General features: G+C 36.4%; 1 protein-coding gene across 1 annotated transcript; it reads left to right on the forward strand.

The window, feature by feature from the left end:
* Positions 1-1,498: 1,498 nt before the first annotated feature.
* On the forward strand, positions 1,499-24,609 carry LOC587780 (transaldolase). Its single transcript, XM_030987840.1, has 9 exons — positions 1,499-1,653; positions 13,895-14,018; positions 14,938-15,045; positions 17,042-17,173; positions 17,959-18,019; positions 19,260-19,374; positions 20,914-21,043; positions 21,811-21,878; positions 22,674-24,609. The coding sequence occupies exons 1-9, from the start codon at positions 1,563-1,565 to the stop codon at positions 22,835-22,837; spliced, it is 993 nt and encodes a 330-aa protein (XP_030843700.1). The 5' UTR covers positions 1,499-1,562; the 3' UTR covers positions 22,838-24,609.

Genomic DNA, 24,609 nt, shown 5'->3' on the forward strand with positions numbered 1-24,609 from the left:
TAATTTAGAACTTCCCTTATAATGAAAGGGCTTAAAAATAGCTTTTTGTCGGAATTACGACCAATAAATTAGTCTGACGGTTTACTCGCTATACGTTCGTCTATGGTCGCTACAATTATGTTCCCTTAAAGTTATAGACCAGATTTTAAAACGCCCCCCCCCCCCCCCACTGGGAAAAAACGTGTAAAAACACGCCAATTTTACTTTTTTTTTTTTTTTAAATTGGGCCTCCCCCTGGAGCTCAATGGGGGGGGGGGGGGGGGGGGGTGCGATTTTTCAATTTTCGAGGGGCAAAAAAAAAAAAAAAAAAAAAAAAAAAAAGGCGGTGCTCACTACTCCACCCCCCCCCCCCCCCCCCCCCCCCCCCACTGAGCGAAATATTGGCCGGCACGATTTTCAAATTTGGGCCTCCCCCTAAGAAATCCTGGATCCGCGCCTGCGCCCCCCCCCCACCCTCAACAAAGGATATGGGAGTTCTTATTACCAATCATGTGAAAGAATATGTTTTGACTAATTCGTGCAGATACAAATTTTGCCCGCGTCTTGCCCTCCCCTCCCCTCAAAAAAAGAAAAACTCTGGTCTTGTATGCAACTGCAGCCTAGTCGGAGCTCCCTGCCCCTGCGCCCGAAAATTTCGACCAGATCTAATTGCGCCCTCCTGTCTCACTTAGCCTACAAATGAACTGTAAATCAGGCTTCGACTCAGGAGGCCGGCCTTGCCCCACCCCCCCCCCCCGCCAAAAAAGAGAAAGGGAAAGGGAAAGAAGAGGAAGAAGACAAAAAGGGGGTAAAAGAAGGAGATCGGGGAGGGGGGCCGAAAAGGCCTTACTTCCCAGGCTGTTGCCTCCCCCCTCCCCCATCAAAAAATAAGAGAGAAAGGAAGGAAAAGGAAAATAGGAGATGGGAAGAAAAAGAGAGGAAGAAAAATAGAAAAGAAGGGGGATATCAGTTGCAATATTCCCACCAACAAGTTATGGATCGGGGGCGGGGCGGGGGGGGGGGGAGGCCCTTGTGCCCCCCACCCCCGCCCCGCCAAAAAAGAGAGAAGGAAGGGAAAACGAGAGCTAAAACGGAATTTCGGACCCAGTTGAAATGCAATAATGGCCTACTTCCACGTCAATCAAAATTATTTTTGGGGGTAGATAGAATGGACAATTTGATATCTTTTTGCTGTTATCGAGTCATGGATAAAAATGTTACAAGCCTTTGAACGAAGTTAGTCGATTGTGACAGCTCGGCCCCTACACAAATCTCCGTACAAAGATGGCTCGAATTACTGAGCCGAAACCGTCCATCCTATCTAGACTGAATAATCTCTATTTAAAAATGATATCTTATTCATTCAATGGTTTTGATTGATATATTTATGAGCATTATGAATCCTTTATCATTATCAACAGATAATTTACGTCTTTTACGACTACTTTTGGTGTTTAGCGGATCGACCTTTCTGGTGCGCGCGTCGAGAAAGATATTTGTTTTTTGTAAGGACGAGTTTGTTAAAACCAGTGCATGACAAACAGGGAAGTTAGCTCTTGAATATCCGCTCAACCATAATCATTATGTCAGAGGAAAAGCGAATGAAAATGGCGTCTTCACTAGAACAGCTGAAAACATTGACCACTGTGGTCTGTGATACTGGTGATTTTGAGGGTAAGTTGATTTTTCAGCAAGATTATTAGATTCGGTGACTACTAACATAGTTCAGCACGTTGATTTTCGAACGCCATCTTGTTGTAGGTGCTTGAAGAAGCAAACGAAGAAACATCGGAGAGGTGATGGTGCACTCCGCCGCATCTTCGGCGTCGATGCTTGCATGTCCCGCACGGAGCTGAGTCGATAGTGACTGCGCTCGGTCTATCATGACATTGCAGAAATTCAGCCGCGGTAATATGTTTTTGTTTTAAGTTTGTATTTATTGTCCATTTACACAATTTCATGGTGTATTATCTTATTGGCGCTTGTTTAGTAAGGTATCCAAAATTTGGCAATCCTAGATCTATACTTTAGTGTGTTTTATTATTTTGGGTTTCTAACTTCAGTTTAACCCTTAACCTAACCCTAAACCTAACCCTATACCTAAACCTAAACCTAACCCTAACCCTAACCCTAACCCTAACCCTACCCTAACCCTAACCCTACCCTAACCCTAACCCTAACCTAGACCGAAAGCTTCAGTCTCTCTAATCGTCGGTTGTTCCACTGAGACTACGTCTGGCTCCACTAGACCTCCGATTATAGAGACTGAAGTCTGGGGACCTCTTTCTGTGAGGCACTGTACGGAACAAATGGTTCGGTTCGACCGGACCGCCATGAATGAGATATGCAACGAGATTATCACTCTTTACATCCTCATACATGCTGCAATATGACAATAATTTAGAGTCTAATTAAAAATAACATATATATAGCTTATTTGACTTACGATAGCTTGCTCATTTAGATCCTAAATTAATGATTAATCCGAGAAAGTCTCGTCGTCAACATTATCCGTCTTGGTTTTAGTTGATGAATATTCATTTTTTCTTTTCGAACGTCCAATAGCTACCGTAGCTACGTACGAGTCGGCCCAGCTTGACCAACGAACTCCCACGAAACGAGTGCTCTGATTGGCCATTTGGCTATGTTTTGGTAGGTGGACCCGGAAATATATCGGCCGCCGGGTAATATTTCGAATGCATGAACGTACCGTTTCACAGTTCGGAAATACAAATTGGATAATTCATATAAGTAAGTCCGTAAATTATACATATAATATTAAGTTATCAAATTTTGATAACTGTAATTAGGACAAATGACATACCGACCTAATTTACATCTGATTTAGAAATCAGAAAATTAGATCTAAATAAAGAAAATCGGGGAGAAATTTTTTTGACACAAAAAGCTGCCATTGTTGGCTATAGCTACCCCCGCGGTACGAGATCTCTGGGTTGCCATCTGTATTGGGGAATGACAACAAATGTCAGTTTTATTAAAGAAATGACCCAAATCAGATGGTTATTGCTGTCTAACCCTAACCCTACCCTAACCCTAACCCTAACCCTATGCTATGCACGAAGAGCTGTTATTAACTGAAGTTAGAAACCCAAAATAATAAAACACACTAAAGTATAGGATTGCCAAATTTTGGATACCTTACTAAACAAGCGCCATCTTATTAATGGATACACAAATATTTAACATTATACAAATAACGCACGTCCTGACCCTGAGTGCAATAGCGGTGAATGCAGTACACGCGAGGTTTCTTTAGATTGGTGCCGCTCTGTGAACGAGCCGCTTGCGGCGAGTTTACAGTGCGCACCATCTGAAGAAACCGAGCGTACACTGCATTTACGTTTCGCACAACAGGGTCAAGTGCGTTATTTGTTTTATAAAATAGCGACACAAATAGCAACAAACGAAACTTTAGATCTTAAGTTAGAGTCTACGACGAGAGTTCGATCTAGATCTAGAGTTATTGGTTCTAGACTAAGACCTTGCAGGCTTACCAAAAAGTCAATGGGATTCATTGCCTTGATTAAAAATAAAATCCATACAGTGGGTCTAGAGACGAGTTTACATCAGACAGCTGAAATTCCTGGCTTCATTATAAAATCCAAAAGTCAAAACAGGCCTGAATCCAAGGCAAAAGTAAAATAAAAATTTGCTTTTTAATAATACCCCGCTCTAGCTAGCTAGCTAGAGCTAAGCTACGCGTACGTTGCGCTGGGGATCATGGTGGAGCGTACAATATTAGCTACGCGTAGCCTACAATAATTGCAATGCACTCGAGGGAGCGCGTACTACACGTACGCGCGCACTGGATCTCCATGGTCACGCGTACGCGCCGTGCAATATAACTTTTTGTTGCGCTTTTTCTGCACTCATTTCTGCAAAATCGTGCTTGCATCAAAAATTTGTCAATGCCATGTGACGCGTATTGACCAATCATGATGCTTAAAATACTAGAGCCATTTTATAATTATTTTTATTTAGATACAAAAAGACAAATTCAATAAAATAATTTTTCAGTTGACAAAAACCCATACAATTAATTATGAAACAGAGATAATAGATTGTCTAGATCAAGAGTCTATAATATAGGGGCAAGTCATGCATCGAAAATAGTACATGTGAATGCTAAGTAGTGTGTAATTAAAGACAATTAATTTTTACAGGTATGAATAATGTGTATTGTCGATAGAGTAAAGGAGCCGGTAATCGGCCAGCTCCAGTTTTCGGCCAATTGGTTGGATGCAAGGTAAAATCACTCTAAAATACATCGCATAATAGCATAACACATATCCCACACATACCATACCATGCCAGTGTCACTGAAGAACCACATTTGCAATGAAAAATATATCCTAAAATATCACATTTTAGCGATGTAATCGGCGGTCCCGCTACCCGAATCTGAAAAATTGAGTATCTTACGCGTGTCTGTAAGAAATATGGGTACCATAAAATGAGCTTTATTTCAAGTATTTTTCAGATTTAGAGCCCGATTTTGTGCTAGTCGCAAGCTCAAAAGTATCTCATCGCATGTATTAAATCAATGCAGCCGCACACCGCAACGCACACACGATATCTCTGTCTAATTCAGATTCCAATATCCGATCACCACAGTACTAGTTTTCGGCCTGGCAAGCTCCGGGGAGCTCCGGCGTGGGATATCTGCTCCGCCCGCTAGTGCTATAGATCAGCGCGGAAACGCACGGCGCGTGCGCGCGCTTCCTATTGACTTTGTACATGCGGCCGAAAACTGGTACGCTATGCCGAAAACTGACTTCGAAACAGTGAAAAATTGAAATGAATATTGTCATGGCAATTAGTGATTTTTTTCTGGGATTCTTGTTTTTTAAAAATAATAATAATATTTGCTTCATGATTTGAACAAAAAATGATAATAAATAGGATGTAAAGGGTCCTAAAAATAGGATTTTGTCTTAAGTGGCCGAAAATGGGCTCCTTTACTCTACATAACATTATTCATACCTGTAAATACTATTGACTTTGTGATTATGAATATCATTAGGAGGCGAGTTGGCTCAGTCGGTAAAGCGTCTGCCTGTCGAACCAAAGATCCCGGGTTCGACTCCCACCCAGGTGGATGACTGAAGTCTGCGTTGTGTGTGTGTTAACGTGCCCCTTCCCTTGTTCATAGACGCAGTTTATGTCAAGTGGAAAACACTACGTCCCTCGGATAGGACATTAAATGGAGGCCCTGTGTACAGGAGAGTCACCACCCTTGCACGTTAGGAACCCAGTGCACTATTCGTATAAGGGAAACCACGGTGTAATGGTCCACCTGCACACCCCGATCAGGCCGAATATACGGCATCTGCAAGAATCTTCAGTATTGAAAGAGGCAGATTATCTTGAAGAAGAAGAAGGTCTAGATCTAGACCTATTAATTTATTATTAGGGTCTAGAGTCTATATATATTTATTGAATATTGTGATATATTATTTATCATTTTTCCTAGTGTTATTATTATCGACATCATTATATTATCTACAGTATATTCAGCATCAAGTCAATTGCTTTGGTAACAATAATATTTTGTTGTTGAGGTTTTTATGGGCGAGCGCTAGAATCGCTTGTTGATGGAAACCACTTCCCCATCCCTCCATCAATCTCACCATGCCAGCTATCCAACAATTTACAACATTAAAAAATGAATTAAGGGACCAACATAAGATCATTAAAGATAAACTTGAGTTCTGGTAAAAAAAGAAAATGAATTCTCACAGAATCTAACGAAACTTACACTGAATGTTCAAGATTACAAATAAATGTCATGTGCCAAACAATTTTGGAAGAAAATGTATACTGGCTGAGAAATAAGCATAGAAAGATAATAAAATCAGGGTAGTACTAGCCCCGACACCATGTGTGTTGTCCCATATACATCTTTCTGTGTAAGTGATTGTTACTTTACCAAGACTCTGCCAAATTTATGATGATTTTGATGACTCCAGAACCTTGCATTACACACCATTACTTACATGCTACATGTATGATCAACTTTTCTGATCCATTCCACACCTTTTCTTTCACAATGCAATCGCATTACCAGAACTCAAGTTTATCTTTAATCCGTTGTACAGTTCCTTCCTGTACATTGCATTGCACTGATTCCCTGCACTTCAGACCATCGTCAACGATTAGTACCACAATATGTGTACATGTATGTGAACTATTTCCATTTCCTCACCATTTATTCTCACCTTACTTGGTTTGACTCATTTGTTGTTTCTAAAGTGAAATATCATTTCTTTTGTTTTGACTTGAAGAGATCAAGAAAGTTGTCATTACACCAAACGGTAAACCAGTTTAAATAATCAACATAATTTTACATTCGTTGATTAAATGTACAATAACAGTGTCATCGGCATATTTAAGAATAGAGACATTTTGTGAAAGGTAACGGCAGTCTTTTGTGTAGAAGACAAAGAGGATGGTAGAGAGCACAAAACCGTGAGGTGAGCCTGTATTGGTTGATTTGGGCTCACTTACTGTTACGGCATTCTGCACGTGGACGTCCTGAATTTGATTCTTTAGAAAGTTGGTTATGTAGTATTAAAGGTATTCAATTTGATGACATCATCTGTGGACAACTCTCCATGACAATGTATGACAATGACAATGTACTCCCCCGAAAGGAAGATATAGAATGCAAAATGATATTCTACTTCACATGTTATGAAGTCGGATCAAGAACACAAATAAATACGAAGAAAACAACAAAATTGTGAAATTTTATGTACAAAAGGCATGGAGAGTTGTTCACAGATGATGTCATCAAATTGAATATCACCCTCTAGTGACTAGTAATTTCAAAAAGCTCTTACTTCCTTATTCCTTGCCCAATTTTTTTCAAATTTTCACTGATTTTATTCAAATCTTTTAAACTTTACAATAAAAGTAAATTAGTATGAAGGTTTTGGTTTCCTTTAAAGATAGTTTAACTTAGTTTGAGGCGTATCAACTTATCAACGAGGCGATGGGGCTGAATTGTGTTGAATGCGAAAGAGAATTCCACACGTGCGTGTAGGATTTAGCTTCACCTGTATGCTTATAGCTTAAAGAGAAGGTTGAGTTGTGGGAAGAGGTGAAAAATAATTTGTGAGCATTACTCATTCTTATTATGCAAGTGTGGAAGAACATCAGTTAAGACATGTTCCCTGAAAAGCATGGCTCTTCAAATGCCTTCATATTCTAAATATGCATGTAACATCGTAAAAATCGGGGGCCGGCTTTTTACGCCACGTGTTCGTGTAGTCCCATAGACATCTTTCTGTGCAAGTGTTTGTAACTTTACCAAGACTTGGCCAAATTTCTTATCATTTTGATGATTCCAGAACCTTGAAATACACATACATTCTTATATGCTAGATGATCAACCTTTTCTGGTCGGTTCCACACCGTTTCTTTCATAATGCAATCGCATGACCACAACTCAACTTCATCTTTAAGTGAGTCATATAAACTAGTGCTGTAGCCGAACCGAACGAAAGTTTGCCAAACATGGCACTTTCAAACTCAACCGAACCGAACTTGAATATGGCACCTGACTTACAGCACTAATATAAACCATGAAGACATTTTAGGATGATCCGTTCAAAGCACTTCATCCCCACTGAAGTTAATGCTACTGGTCAATAATCATCAAATTTGAACGGGCAGGGCTTTTTAGCCACAGAAATAACAATGGATGACTTCCAACAAAAGAGTACTACTTTCTGATCAAAAGACATCCATACAGTACCTGCCAACCCTTACAAATAATCTGGAATATTCTGATTTTCTGTATTTCTAGGACCTGAAAATCTGGAATATTCTGAATTTTCAAAATTTTGATCCTATACAAAGCAAAAGGTGATCGATGCTCTAGTTCTCTTCCAAAATTACATGTACGCAGTACCTTTCCGCCGATAAAATCTGGCCTGGATCCGGATGCCTTCCTGAAGGAAAACATCTCTCTTCCCTATCTTCAGGATCATCTTGCGACCACAGTAATTCATCTGTCTGTACTTCAACAACGTTGCTGAAGTCGTGGATGTCCGTAGACCTTATTAAGCTCATTCGCAACGTTCATTCATAGCAAATACTTGATCTTTGACAATTTTTCAAGCAAAGAATACTAATAACAATGATGGTATCATGGTAAAGATGATGAAAGTGCTTTTTCACTCTCAATTCTTCAACAGTTTGACAAGCAAAGTATGATAATTAATAACAATGAGATGATGATGATGATATTATGTAGTTACTATATCAAGTATTGTGATAATTACATTAACTACAACAGCGGGCGGCTATCACGCCCAACCTGAACATGGGGAAGCAGGTACAACCAGAAATGCTTTAGCGTATTATAATTAAATGGTTCTGGCACAGGGCCATCCCAATTGAAACAAATTTAGGTAGCAGTGCACAGGTACATGTGTATAGAATCCTATAACCTGCCCCGTTGTCTTCAACAAAAACAAAATAACTGGCCTTTTCCGCTACATTGATCATTCATAATGCAGTAGGCATCAGTTAGTCTAGGCATCAGTCTAGGATGGGTAGACATGTACTTTTTTGTGTGCTTACCTAACCAAAAATGCAGTATCGCTAGACACTATTTATAATGTACCAAAAACTAAAGTGTGGGCCTATTTCTTCTTTGCCCCTACATTTAAGGGTTACTGTAAATGTCCTTTCAAAGTTTCAATGCAATTTTCCATTTCGTTATTTGTACACTGAATAAACAAGAGACCTGGGGGTGTTTCACAAAAATCCTAAGTTGAACTTATCTCTAAGTTAGACTTAAACATTATGGAAAGCTGTTAGCATCCATACAAATATTTATAAAAGTTATTTTAAAAGGCATAAAATGTTGATACAAATCATTCATATTTTCTATTTATCTACATGTACAGGCTGTAGGAAATTTTATGTTCTTGATGTGGAATTTATAAAAAGTCTAAAAAAACTTTGAATTTTTGCTTTTGAATATACAGTGTATTTTATTTTGAGGCTACAAATGGATCTTCATAATTTTTAAGTCCAACTTAGAGTTAAGTTCGACTTAGGATCTTTGTGAAACACCCCCCTGGGCTATGACATACAATGTAGCAGACCATTATACATACTGTATAATATGTAAGCTACAATCAATGTGCCACGCCCACTTTTTTATGTTAGTGTATGTTGAGAAAATTGTCAATTACCAGTACAATACAGTCAGTACATGTATTATTCACTTCATATCTGGTACTGTACTGAACATGTACATGCAAAGAGCCTAATTTTTTCCTGTATTGCTGCACAGCTCAAAAGCGTTACGACACTGCTTCCCCATCCCTATCTGTGCATATTTAGCCTTATTCTGCACAGGCCTTTGTTAATATGAATGCCTGGGTGCTTTTCCTCAAAAGAGTAGTTATTTCAACTGAACAGAACTATTTCCTGGTCATTTCCTGAAAACCAGAATTTTTATCAGTAGTCACTATTGAGAATTGAAAGGGAAACTCCAAACTTAGATCTACATGTACATGTTTTGTGTTGTTTTGGTTTGGTTTGATTTCACTGTATACTTATCGGGTGAAAAAACTTTGAACTTTGAATCCTCCTTTGAACAAATGGCCTTTAAAATCCAAAGGAACTTTAAGGAAGTACTGGCACATAATGCTTTCCCTGTTTAATTTGCTGAGTCACTACTGTTTTTCTTTAAAATGGCATGAAAAGCCAGAGTTTCAATCACCAATGTACATGTACTGTAGTCTATTGTCAACTGGTAAACAACCTCCTATTTGGGAAATTTTGTGATGAGTTTTGGTAACATGCTCTTTTGGAAAGAGCATGCCACAATAAGTTTACATGTACATGTAAGAATGTTTTTTTTTTTAAATTTTAAAATGGGTCTGATAGTTTTGAAGCATTTTAAAGGTGATGATTTTGGTCTTTTTTAAGATTTTTGAATAATTTGTTAATACAAAAAAAAAGTGCACTAGGGTTATGTATTGATAATAATTGAGGTTTCTTTCATATAACTTCACATTTTTCACTAACATATGTTGCTTGGATAGATAATTGCTAAGTGTAAATATTTCCATCATTCTCATAAATGATAACATAAACTTTGGGTTACCGGTACTTGGCATTAGACAGTATAGCCTACACTAGGAATATGATAATAATAATAATAATAAAAACTTTACTTACATGTATAAAGCGCTTACCATCGAAGTCTCTAAGTCTAAGCGCTCTAACACACAAAATAGACTGATAAACAATTACATATTAAACAAAACAAAAAAGTGCAAATAAACCTACAAATTACAATACATATGGAATACACATCAAAGTGAACAGAGTTAATCATCGAACGCAATTTTGAATATGGTAAATGTCTCTTAGATAAACCTTAATTTATTCATTTTCGTTAGCAATATTTCATATCCTTATCCTGTATTTTTTTTAAAAATCCTTTTTGTTGTTACTACTTTAATGTTTTGATTTAAACATTTATTCATTGTTATATATTTTTTCTCATTTGCTATGTTATCTTTATATGAACACATGTTTTTGAATGCTTTTTTTATTGATGTAAACTTGCATTTTTAGTCCTTGGACTTTTTGACAAGTCATGAATAAAACCTTATTTGAATCTTGAATCTTGAATCTTGAAAACCTCTCCAAGTGCAAACCTACATGTACTATAAAAAATGAATATACCGGTATATCCATTATTCTTTTCTGCTATTAACTGTACACCTTTTGAAACCCTGACAGCGAATTAAAATGCACCAAAACCTTCTGTGCTTGAAGTTTAGACTGACACCAAGTATACAGTGTATTCATTCAATTTCCTGATTTGAGGCCGAAATCTGAACTACTTGTATTGTACATGTGTGATGTTGAGCTACATGGACATTTACAAACATGCAAGGAATTGAGTCAAAACGATATTAATGATGGATTTATAAAAGTTGTGTATTGTGCAAATTGCACCTGTCTTTGCACAGGGATATCACTTACATGTACGGTAAAATCACCTGCATTTGTGAATGACCAGTATTCAGTGAAATCCTCCCCATAAAGATCTAGCTCACATTCTATACAAAGAGATTGGTGCACTTTGCTTTCATTTGTTGAGGAAAGATTCGCATAATATCTGTAATTGTGTAGTAAAGCGCTTAGAGACTGTATTACGTATCAAGCGCTATATAGATTATTATTATTATTATTATAAACAATAACAAGTACATGAAAGTGTGGCACGAGGGAAATATTCATGAATGATATAACAAGGTTTCCGTTATATGATTTTGCTGGTCCCAGCTTTTTATATTCTTTTAAATTTTTTACCCTGATATGACAGGATTCCTAATATAACGAGGTAATTTCCATGGTCCCACTACCTTGTTATAATGAGGTTTCACTGTATTTTCCCTCTTTCTCTATTCCTCTATTCCCCCTCTCTCTTTGTATGTTTACGGGTACATGTAAATGATCTAGAACTGTATACAGTTCTTCCAAAAAGTCCATTGAGAATATAAATATGAAATGTAAACTGGGTCTTGAGTGATTGAGGGGGTGGATCAAATGCCTCTTGATTAAAGCCTGCATTCTTTGTTCAATCTAAATAAAGAGCCCGCCCGTAGCCATCTCAAAGAGCCGTTAATTAATGACTCCAGTCTGCTCTCCGCATGCTAACACCCCTCTGTCGCAGCAAATAGATGGAGAAAGTCAGGCTACGTGTACATACCGGTACAGTATTCCATACTCATAGTACACCAAGTTGTGATTTTATTCTCTCTACATATACGGTACCTTCATGTTGTATGCATGTCGTCCATAATGTACAAATTGCAAATTCAGGCACAAACATGCGAATATAGTGTAGTTTTGCAGTGCATAATAATAATGGTGATGATGATGAAGACGACGATGATGACAATGATGATGATTATGATGATAATAAGAAGAATAATAAGAATAAGAATACAATTAGTGGAGTGTTGTATTAAAGATAGCGCTCTTGTTTGGCACATTGCTACTCAAGAGCTCCAGCTTAAGCACGGTTGCCAATTTGAGCATTATAAGGAATTAATTCCTGCCAGGGTGCCTTTGTGGAACGTGGCAACAACACTTCTACATATACATGTACTGTACATGTGCAACTAACAGTACACATCTTAAAGGGGAAGTCTAGCCCAGTCCACCCAACATTGTGTCACTTCGATAAATTAGGAACAAATTTTTGTTTTGCACTTTTATTATGATACATGTACAAAATGTACATATGTAGCTCACATTGTTAGGACTGTATACAGTAAGCCTGTGCAGTCTATACACTGATTTTTTGTTGGAACTTGCTAGAACATTAAGATACACGACATAATAATGATAATATAATCAGCTTTTATAATAGCGCTTAATACATCTCGGATGTCTCTAAGCGCTTTACAGATATACTATTACCCGGGTCATTGGATTCAGTGCTTGCCCCGCACTCTGTATACACAATCTCCACTCTCTGGGGAGCATTCCAGCCAGGCGTGACTTGATGCTCAAAAACTGTTTGACCAACAACCAAGGTCCTGCACCTTATCTGTGTGTCTCATCAGATACATCAAACATGAAGTGAAGAAACTTTTTGAGAAACCATTTTAAGAAACTACTGTACGCGTACTTGAAATTCCTCAAATGAATGTAGATTGCAATTTCTGTAAATTCCAGGGTCTCAGAGAATAACCTTTGACCTGGGTCTAGCCATCACCAATGTTGGAATATCTCTCTGGGTACATCATATTCAGTCCATTGGAGCTCATCTCCCCTATGCCTGATCAAGCATATACCTGTAGATAATCTGGATATACTCTGGGTATTGGTGCTAATGCATTATTTTGTATACAAATTTCCTTATTCAATTGTGTTTTAAATTTTCCCCTCTAAATAACTAGGCGTTGTGGCGTGCGCCTGCAATCCAGCTATCAATGGAAGTTACAAACTGTAATGGTTTTCCATTTTTGTTTGTAGAGGGAGAGATAAGTGAATTTAAGAAGTACTTTTGTGTCGTTTTCTTTTAAAAGGCTTTGCTGCTGGTCGTATACAAGTCTTCTCACACATTTGCTTTTTTAAAATAAATTATGTAGCAATAAAACCATAGCTTATAGTTATATGTGCATGTGTTTATGATGGTTCTAGGACAATTACACCCACCCCCAAGGACAATTACCCCCCCCCCCCCATGGAAAATTATCCCATGGACATTTACCCCTTGAGAACAATTAACTCACTCTCCTGAAAAATTATTTTCTCAGCTGATTAGGGTGGACGGAACTCTTATCCTAAACCCCGATCCTAACCCTAACACTAAACTCTTAGCTTAACCCTAATTGGTCTACTGATGCATGGTGAGATATCCTGCAGTTGTGCTGTGAGCCCAAATTAGTTCTTATGAATTATTCCAATATCATACCCTCCATTTTACAAGTCACTTTAAAGGGATCGTTTAACAATGTTAAATCTGAGATACACGGCCCCACGTGTATCAGTGTCTGTGATACGGTGTAATATTGAAGCCCTAAAAAAATTGCGCTTCAAAATGATCAAGAAGTGCCTCCAAAAAGTAAAAATCTGTGAGTGACCGGTTTTACTATACTTGTTTTCCCCAATAGACTGTAGTGTTATGAAAACCGTCAGGCGAACGGTTTACAAAATTTGTAATTCCAATCATAAATATCTTGATAATCAGACAGGCGATCGGCTTGTAAAAGTCATGGGGTTCCTGACTGACCTAAAGGTTTATAATTATCATTGCATCATGAGCTAAATCCGAATTTTGTTTCAGAATCTGAGACAAAGTTACCGGATCCCTTTAATGTATGTGTGTGTTTTATATATACAGCTATTGACAAATACAAGCCGCAAGATGCCACAACAAACCCCTCGCTGATCCTGGCCGCCGCCCAAAAACCACAGTATGCTGCCCTCATTGACGAAGCAGTGAAACATGCAAAAGAGAATGCATCGTAAGTAACCAGGGATAACCATTATACATGTATGACAAAGTTTTGTTAACCCGGCATATTTTCACAAACCTTCATACATGTAAGTGCAAGTTGCACAACATCCCATTGAAACGTGTGTATTTAGTTTAACTGTTTCATTGGATGTCCGTGAACTTATGCTTACACTGTACATGTATATGATGGTTTCTTGAAATGCTGCCACGTTGCCTACAGGAGCAGGGTGGCTTCTGAATTCATCTTTTATTCCTTTAATGCAACCAGAAGGTAGGATTTCAAATACAAATAAAAAATACAAACAGATCTATACATAACAATGGTAGAAATAATTTACACAAAGAAACTGTCTGATGTACATAAATGTATGAATGTGGTTGCTTAAACAATCAAATTATAGCATATTATCAAATATATTAATGTAAGCACATGATTACAATATTGCAGAACAATTGTGTTTAACATCAGATGTAGGTGAGGTACAGGTATGTCTATAACCTTAGCAGTTTGTAATGAAATTGATAATAATAATGGATACAAAAATAAAGAAGAGAACTGTTGAGAGAAAGAAGGATGTCTACCAGAATAAGGTTAGGAAATTTGACTACTGTTAGAAATCTGATTGCATAGCAGTCGTCCAATGGTGGTGGTCTCCTGCATTCTAAATTACCTCACTAATTTATTGAAAAATATTTACTATATACTGTAATTCTTATCTGATTTGTATGCTTCGTACATGTTTATCGTATGATATAATTGTACATGATTTTCTATTTAATTACTTTTGTAAACATTTTATTCATTGTATTTGCTATTGGTCGAATTTTTGTACTTTGAATTTGAATTTGTATCTTTTTGAACGCAGAAATAAAATCAATCAATCAAACAAACAAACAATGCTAGTCATGTGTATGTTTTATTGCAGGGTGCTGGATGACCAAGTGAATGTAGCCATGGACAAACTGGTGACCATCTTTGGCTCTAAGATTCTTAAGATCGTTCCAGGGCGGGTCTCTACAGAGGTAGATGCCAGGTAGGTTTTTTGTCTTTAGTTATCCATTTGAAATTCAAGGAAACTTTAGTGTCAATTTTGATTTCAAGGTGATTTCAGTGTCAATTCCAATTCCAATTTCAATTTAAGTTTCATTTTCTTTCGCTTTTTCATTCTCAAACCCAGAGTCATTTTCAATATCAATTTTAATGTCGATTTTGATTTCAATGTCAATACCAATTTCAATTTCATTTCTAACCTCTCTTTCAATTCTACCTGCAGTTTGAATTTAATTTACAATTTTGGTAGAAAATATTTGAATATTTTGAAGTTTGCAGTTCCCTATCTCACGTGTACATAGTTACGGTTGATATCAATTGCAAATAAGTTGCAATTAATATCAACTCTTTATAAGACCGGGCCTTGAATGATAAGCAAATATCTATAGATAAAGAAAACAATGGTGGAATGAGTTCCCAGTGCTTCCCACAGAATAAACAATTGGTCATGTACATGTAAGCGCCGGATGTCGATTTGTAGAAAATGTCCAATTACTGATACATTATCAAATATATATGAAGAAAATGATGGTAAATAAAGTCCTACAGAAGCAGTCAAACAAAACATACTGTGAACATTCAAATATTTAAACAAATGATATTTGTCAAACGACTTAAGTAGAAGATTAATAGTTGCTGAGTCATTAGGAAATACAGATAAAGAAACTAAGCTACACATACATGTATACAGTAGCTGTCCTGGCTCGGGTGTAACATGGTTTCTATGGTCTCTATGGTTTGTGCTGCTTGTGGAAAGTGATTTCCAGAATAGTAAATGATGCAGAATCCATTCAAGCCACTTTCTTTTGAAATGGGGAGGGGGTAATATGCTTTTTTTAAACACCATCAACATTGAGAAGAGCCCTTTTATAAAACTTCATTTTTTTCAGTCCCCGGGCATTATTATTTGTGTATAATTTCACTGTTTTTAATCTGATATTGCCCAAACTTTCACTAATTTGTTTCTCAAATTTTTCTGCTTTGATTAAAACCAAGAAAATATCTGGGTTGACTTCCCTGTAACATTATTATTTGTGTATCACTGTTTGCTTGTTTGGATCTTTTGACAATGTGTTTCTGGAAATTATTGAATGAAATAGAATACCGGTATGTGTTCTGTACGTGTACATGTACATGTAGATATTAAAATAAATAAATGAATAAACAGACTCAAGTACAGATTTCAATTAATTCTTAGGTGTAATAATGTTAAACCAAGAATAACAATTTTGTTTAACATTTTACATTTTTGGAAAAGGCTCGTTCAGATCTATATGTGGTGGTAAACCACATCGGTTTTGTAACATGTAAAGGAATGGCAATCCTACTTTTCACATTACATTTTTACACAGATAAACCTATTGGTATTTAGCCACTTTGTCATACTGTACATTAGCTTCTCGACATTGTGTAAATAACTTTTCGGTTCAGAGTTTTTAGAGAAATCTAGGTTTTCATTTTCATGTTGTGTCTCGTGATGTATTACATGTATGCTCTGCCATTAAATGATTGAATGTCAGCGTATATATCTTGTTAAAATTAATTACATTGTCTCTTCAAAGTTAAAATATAAATGTGTACAACTGCATCATCGTTTATCTTCTACAAAACAAGTGCAATACATATTTGTACTTTTTATGTTGATGTTCTGACAAATACGACCTTTCAAGAAAGAAAAAATCAACAACAAAAAATCAACAACAAAAAAACAAAAAAAAAATCATTAAAAAATCCTACGGTACTCATGGAACTTTGTGTATAAGATACAGATATGTGTAAGGCATTTTACACTCACCGTCACATCATCATATTAAAAAAAAAAAAAAAAAAAAATGTTGCAGTTTGCAACTGCATATTTGAACATGATTTAAACATTTAACAACTAAAATGATGACACAATTTTGAATAAATGGTACAGATTTTGAAGAAAAAAAAAAAAAATACATGTAACCATCTCTCCATTCCCTGTTGCTTCTCAGGCTTTCCTTTGACAAGGATGCTCAGATCGCTAAAGCCCGAAGCCTCATCAAGCTCTATGAAGCGAATGGAGTCAACAAAGAACGCATCCTCATCAAGCTCAGCTCCACTTGGGAAGGCATCAAGGCAGCAGAGTAAATTCAGTTCTTTCTTCTTTTCATTTCAGTTTAATTTCTTTCTTTCTTTCAAGGAGAAGTTTTATTCAATTCAATTCAAAGGATATACATGTATGGCAAAAGTCTGAAGACTAGCATTGTCATATTGACAGTAAAACAAAAGGAAAACAGGAAATGTAATTTCAATTAATTCTTAGGTGTAATGTTAAACCAAGAATATCAATTTCGTTTTCCATTTTTCCATTTTTGGAAAAGGCTCATTCAGATCTATATGTAGTGGAAGCTTACAATAAAAGTGTACATTGACATATGATAGTTCAATAATACTCCCTCCCCCCCAAAAAAGGGAAACAAAAAAGAAGAAAAGACTGTTGCATTATGCATTAAAAAAATATGAAATAGCCATTATTATAAAAAATCATATTAAATAGAGCTATACAATATTATTGTATCAAAAAGTGAAAATGTTGAGGAATCGTTGTTCAAAATTTTGTTTAGCTCTTTTATATACTGTGCCACTTTGTATTAATCATGGGATAGACATACCAAAGGCTTCAAGATTATTTAGATGTTTCCAGTGCAAGAACAATCTATGCCGGTGTTAAAATGGTTGTCATGGAGCTAATCAAGATATGAATTGTGTAATTTTGCAAAGCCATTGTGTTGCACAGGTCCTCCTTCCATCAATGGTTGCCTCTTTGTTTTGTGCAAAATGGCATGTGTGTCAAACAAGTAGCCATGCAGATTGGCGAAGAAAGCAACTGAAAGGTTAACATGCTTTGTTTTTCTTTATTTTTATTCAGGGTATTGGAGAGAGATGATGGCATTCATTGTAACCTGACTCTGCTTTTCTCCATGGCCCAGGTGAGCTACTGTAAAACCTCAAGCATTTGCGAGTACAGAAAATATTAGATGAAATTAGATTAGATTAGATTAGAGTAAATTCCCAATAGTTTTATGCTGCCAAATAATTGAGTCACAACTCTGCACGTGCATTGTTGTATCAACTTTAAAGGTATAGACCAGTTTTGGAAACGTCCCCCTCTCAAAAATGAAATGGAAGCTCTTATTACCAATCATGTGAAAGAATATGTTTTGACTAATAAGTGATGATACAAATTTTGCTGGGAAACCGCCTACTAATTGATATATTTGGTAAATTATCATATCTATTAGGCATGGATAGATATCGCGTATACATATTTCTGTGTACAATGCTTGTAACTTTACCAAGACTGGGCCAAATTTATTATCATTTTGATGATTCCAGAACCTTGCAGTACACTCCAATACTTATATGCTAGATGATCAACCTTTTCTGATCAATTCCACAACGTTTCTTTCACAATGCAATCGCATGACCAGAACTGGTCTTAACCTCTAATTGGCATATTCAATCACCCATAAGTTGGAAAATATAGATTCAAATTTAAGGTGTTAATCATGCACCTTAATCACGAGATATTGGGATGAAATAGCATGGTAGTTTGGATTTTTTTTTGCTCAAAATGCAAGATAAATCAACTTTTCTCTCAGCTCAACCCCTTTTAAGCTATAGTATCATTGATGGCTAATCTGTCAACTACAGGCTGTAACATGCACGTTTTAGGTGTTAATTTTGCACCCTCATCTTATTTCAAAGTTATTTGATATACTTGTAATATTTTGATGGCAATTAATTAGGTGAATGGAAACCCCGGTATAAAAAATTGAACATGTTACATCATAATTTTAGGGAGAGACAATGCTATTATGTTATTGAAATTGTGAATTTTCTAATATGTTATATATAATGGGTACTTAATTTCTAGTTTGACGTTACATTTGCTTGTGCCTCTCCTTTCTTTATTTTCTTATTGTTTATCCTTGATTCGTTACTCTCTTTATTTGTCCTTATGCTATATTTTTACCAGTCTTCCGAGTGCATCAGTTGGTTAGGGGGAGGGACCTTTACGGTTACAGTGATTAAGTTTGCTCTCTTCTTCCCTGGCCGCCATCTTTTGCACTCCAAATTACACCAAATTTTCTCTCAGCTCAACCTCCTTTATACAAAGAATAATCTAGATGATCATTGATGACTAATTGATCTATCCTTGCTCTATAGGCTGTAGCATGCGCTGAGGCCAAGGTGACCCTCATCTCGCCGTTTGTAGGTCGTATTCTGGACTGGCACAAGGCAGCTTCTGGCAAAGCAAGCTACGAACCACAGGATGATCCAGGTAACTATAATGCACGCACCGCTACTAACAAAGCACAAGTCCTTCTCGTGCAAATTGGCAACTTTTGGAGTTCAATAATAACATTATTATTATTATTATTATTTATTTGACCAATCGGAAAACATGCAGTGGGTATAACAATGAGATAATACATAGAAATATCATAATACATACAAACAGCTTTTATTTAGAGAAGTGGAGAGGAGAGAGAGAGAGAGAGAGAGGAGGACACAATCTGCTGGTTAGGGGTGACAAAAGCAATTGAAATTGCTATTACTTGAAAGCATGTCACCCCCCGAACAATGACATGTTGGTCATTACTGGACACAGGTTTATAGCCAAGTACTACATTATTTCCAAAGGTTTGAATTATGAATTGTTCACTTTCCTCATTATTTTTCACCGTTGCAAGACAGCTTTCTTTGTATTTAATTGTGTAGGTATTGTTTTCATTTCGAATAGCAATTATTTTGATTTTCTTATGCAAATTGGCATCTTTTAAAGCTACAATGCTTGTATGTAACATTCATTTATCTTCATATTGTATAACATTGTTTATGTAGGGATCTACATGGTGTCTGTTTGGAGCCAGAAGGGCGTTTGTTCATATCATTTTACTGAAAACAGACAACATTGTATTCTGTGAGAACAGTTACTGTAGCCTATCCGTCAAACTAATATAAATTGTTGTCATTTTGATTGTAGTAATGTTCAAGGGAAACAAGCAAATTATCTTTCCATATAAGGGATTACTAAAAACATGTTTAAACTAAGGAAGCGTGATGGCTTGGTGGTAGAGCAGTGGTCTCGTAAGTGGGTTTTAAACGTACTTAGTGTCCTGGGAGATGTTTCATGAAGCTGTTCGTAAAGTTATGCATGACTTTACGAACGACTTGTATATGAAAAGCCAAATGGGATGCTCAATCATTATTGATTATTATTTATTAAGTTGAACTGTGCAGATACAGATTAACATTCTTATTATAACAACCATTTTTAATGCAAATGATATTTTTTTGCCATAATTTAATTGAGGTTATTAGAAATATCAGAAAAAACTTTGGGCATCCTATCTGGCACTTCATATACAAGTCGTTCGTAAAGTCATGCGTAACTTTACAAACTCTTTATGAAACACCCCCCTGGTGCCCTTTGCCTTTTCGTAAGGCATTTATCTGCATTACCAAGTCCCTTAGAGAGGACTTAAGCTGTCGGTCCCATGGTTGATTATTTACAAGCATATACATAATTTCCTAGCAGTTGGGTGAAACAGTCATCATTAAACATACATTACAAACATTTTTGTATCTTATCTTTTTAGTCTGCACCAGCAAAAGTGATTCATAATTCACTCTCTCCTCTCTTCTGGGACCTGTTTCACAAAACCTTTTTTCAATGAAATATGACAAATACGATTGACAAATCTGCTGATAACCAATCAGAAGCAAGGATATCAGTAGCTTATAACAACAACTGTCATTTGTCACTGATGACAAGTTTTGTGAAACACCCCCCAATTTTGAAAATTGTTTCTTTCAGGTGTCCAAAGTGTGACAAAGATCTATAACTATTACAAGAAGTTTGGCTACAAGACAGTGGTCATGGGGGCCTCCTTCAGGAATGTTGGAGAGATTAAGGAGCTCGGAGGTATTGACCTTCTCACCATCAGGTAAGAGGGCGCCCTTTCTGTTTGGTACAGTTAAAAATATAAAAAGAGACCTTTGTTAGGTAAAGTAAGGTAAGGTATTTATTCATCAACATATCGCAGCCAATGGCTGAATTGCATGCATGATTTACAGAGATTTGATTTAAAAAATATATTTACAATTTGTTATTTAACAATAATTGAACAAAAAAAATCAGTAAAACTCAAAAAGGGAAGAAAGAAGTAAAGGATAAATATGGAGTGGGAAGATAAGGAGAAAAGGAAAGGAATGCTGAGGGAGAGGGGATGGAGAGAGAAGTGAGAGAGTGCATGAACGTTGCAAAATTAGCCAGTCATCAATTTATGCAAAATTTTGCTTGTGGCGAAATAAGTGACTCACAAATTCAGATGATCTTTGCAGTTGTAAAAGGGAAATCCCACCTTGATAACGAGCTACTCTCGAGAAAAGCAAAACAGTACACACACGTGTGAAATAAGCATCCTTAAATTTAAGTGTTTATTACTCGATAAACAACTTTGCTTTATAGTATGTCATGTTATCAAGATAATGGAGATGTCCTTTTAATGCTGAGAAACTTAATATTTTATACGCAAAGAATATCTTGCTTTATACCTCTCGCTTAGAATTTTGTGCAGAACCTTGTAGATGAATAGGCAAGAATACAATAAATCTCTCAGAATAATGAAAGCTATTCCTTTGGATGAGTATTCCTTTAATCAGTTATATATGTAAATTACTAAATTATCTTTCCCTTTTCTTTGCATCATAGCCCTAAGCTGCTTGAAGAGCTAGCGAATTCTACTGAAGAAGTGCAAATGAAACTGGATGCCAAAGTTGGTAAGTTCTGGTTATTCCAATCATAAATAAAGCTCGTGTATAAAACTAGAAAATGCATTAGAGATGCATTAGAAGAAACATTAAGGCAATATTTTCTTTTGGGACATTTTAAATGTTTATCTCACCCAACAAAGGTTGAGGCGTTACTCTACATAGTGATAGTGGTTATTTTACCTGACAGCTAAGAAAGCAATAAATGCTTGTTAGTAAGCAACCAGAAGACCGAGGGCTTTAGGTCCTCTGTGAGGGACCTGGTAAAGAGGATTGATGCCTTACCAAAGGGCACTAGCGCTTCGCCTTGGTTTCGAACCCGGGTCACTGGATTACGAGACTACTGCTCTACCGTCAAATGATAAAGTTTTCCTGCAAGATTCTCTTTTGACAAGTAACTTTGCGACCACCAATCCCATTGTGACCAAACTTGGGTCACAGATGCACTTAGTGGACTTTCACACTATGGTGTCGTCAAGGGTCACATGCTAAGGTCAAAGGTCGTTTGAGGTCATAAATTAAAGTTGACCTGCAAGATTCTCTTGTGGCAAATAACTTGCAATTGTTGATTACATTGCATTGGACAATCCAGCAAATGCCTTGTTAATAAATAATAACTAAGTCATTCCAGGAAGTTATGTACATTTCAATCTTCAAATTTCATTGCAATTCTTGCCTATTTAGACGAATGTTATTTTAGAGTTTGATTGGATTGTGAGGCATGAATTACTCATGTTTAAAAGTCTTCAGCGAAACAAACCCTCTCCCAGTATTTGATGTTTCTTCTCTCTTTCTCTTTGGCAGCTCAAAAGCTCGACATGGAGAAGCTCGAGCTGAACGAGGGGTCGTTCCGTTGGATGCACAACCAGAATCAGATGGCCGTCGAGAAGCTCTCCGATGGCATCAGGAAGTTTGCCGTCGATGCTGTCAAGCTGGAAAACATCCTCAGAGAGAAACTCTCGGCTTAAACCTTGTTACCATAGCAACGGGATAGCATCAGCTTCAGATCGACAATGGGTAGTTTTGCATTTTGCATAAGTAATATGTGATTGGGAGGAAAGGGTGTATGGGAGAGGAGGTGGGGGAGGGGGGGGGGGGAGGGGGGTTTACACACACCCTTTAAGCTTTTGTACCTTATTATCTATGTACCAAATTGTCAGTGGTCATCACATTGAAAGACATGATTTGCGAAGTAACATGCAGTTTAGAGTACAAAGACACACACTATAAATCATGAATATTTGTTGGTCATAGAAGCTTGTTTGATTACATGAAGAGGGTCTGTGCTCTCTTGTATCACGTTTCAAGATGTAGAAATCACTGATTGTGTAGGGCATCCTTGATGGGTATAAACTCTCTGTTTTCATGGTGCCAAGAAAGTAAATGTTTTTGTTTTTTCATCATGCTGAACGTTATTCTCTTATGACACATAAAAACATCAAAGAGTTTTATTCATGGAATTACAAACCTGTACCTATGTTCATACTTTATTAATGTTATGTGAACTTTAGTCTGCTTCTTCTTAAGTTATGCACCTATTCTATTTCAGAATATTTGTTACTAGAGTTATACTTCCAATTCCAAAGTCCAGTCGTGACAGATCGGGATATTAATAAGACTAACAGTAACTAAATCTATTTTCGTTATTAATGTCAGTTTTGCGAAGTAACAAAGAACGTTGATGAACTTTATTTTAGACTGGCACTGAGGAAGGAAAAAGACAATTTCAGTTGCCAAATTATGTCCTCTGAACCATCTAATCAACTCAAATCAACATTAAGCCTTTTGTAAAGTGGATGTTGAACATCATCATTGAAACTATTCTATTGTTACTGGTGAGAAAGAAAAAAAAAGCTGGCTAAGCATAGATTGTTGAATATATATTTGGTATTAGAGGTGTATATTTTATTTTTGATGTAGAATCTAATTCATTCACTCCATGCTATCTGTCAAACAGACTTAAGATATCTAAATCCTGTCAGTCATACTATTCAAAGCTCCTGACAGGAAAGAGCATGTTATAAGAGGTGATGCTCATTGGACATACCAAGAAACTAACATATATTTTCATTGCCATCATTGTGATCATAATCATAATAATATCCATCATTACATTTTGAAATACAAAAGTAATTTAGTTAAAAACATGGATATCTTTTTTTAAAGCTAGTTCATATTGCTTGAAGTCATTGTACTTTTTTGACAATTTTTCATTCATTTGAATAAGCATGCATGAACTGAAGTGCAAATGTTCTTAATAATCATGCACACCAGATTAAATTCATTTGTATTCTCTTATGTACAAATAAGGGATTAAAATCAGTGCCACAAAAAAACAACGATATATTTTCCTAGTCCAATTTGAACCAAAACCTTCAGTTTCTGTCAAAATCGATAGTTATTCCACTGAGACTGTCTGGGTGCACTGACTGCCTCTAGGGTTGAAAAATATCAGTTTTTGTGAAAGAATTTCCATACCAGAGGCTTATTTCTATCTAATTCTGATTGTTTTTATACAGATGGCATGCAAATACAATGATACATAAATGAGTAATGTTTGTATTTTGTTTCTAATCATTCCGGTTAGGTCTTGTTAATGGCAGAGAATAAGAGTATAAATGTACTGTGCATATTATTATGGAAGTTTGGAAAATAGTAAGAACGTGAATAAGAGTATTCAAGGTTCTTCTAATATGTAGTATGCAATGACTTCAAATAAATTGTTATGTACTAACTCGTA

The sequence above is a fragment of the Strongylocentrotus purpuratus genome, unplaced genomic scaffold, assembly GCF_000002235.5.
Source record: "Strongylocentrotus purpuratus isolate Spur 01 unplaced genomic scaffold, Spur_5.0 spur5_scaffold_17, whole genome shotgun sequence".
Classification (NCBI taxonomy): domain Eukaryota; kingdom Metazoa; phylum Echinodermata; class Echinoidea; order Camarodonta; family Strongylocentrotidae; genus Strongylocentrotus; species Strongylocentrotus purpuratus.

Coding starts and splice junctions, on each gene's coding strand:
- LOC587780 (XM_030987840.1), top strand. CDS start 1,563: ATGTCAGAGGAAAAGCGAATGAAAATGGCGTCTTCACTAGAACAGCTG. Junction 1,654..13,894: donor TGATACTGGTGATTTTGAGG/GTAAGTTGATTT, acceptor TTATATATACAG/CTATTGACAAATACAAGCCG. Junction 18,020..19,259: donor TGCTTTTCTCCATGGCCCAG/GTGAGCTACTGT, acceptor CTTGCTCTATAG/GCTGTAGCATGCGCTGAGGC.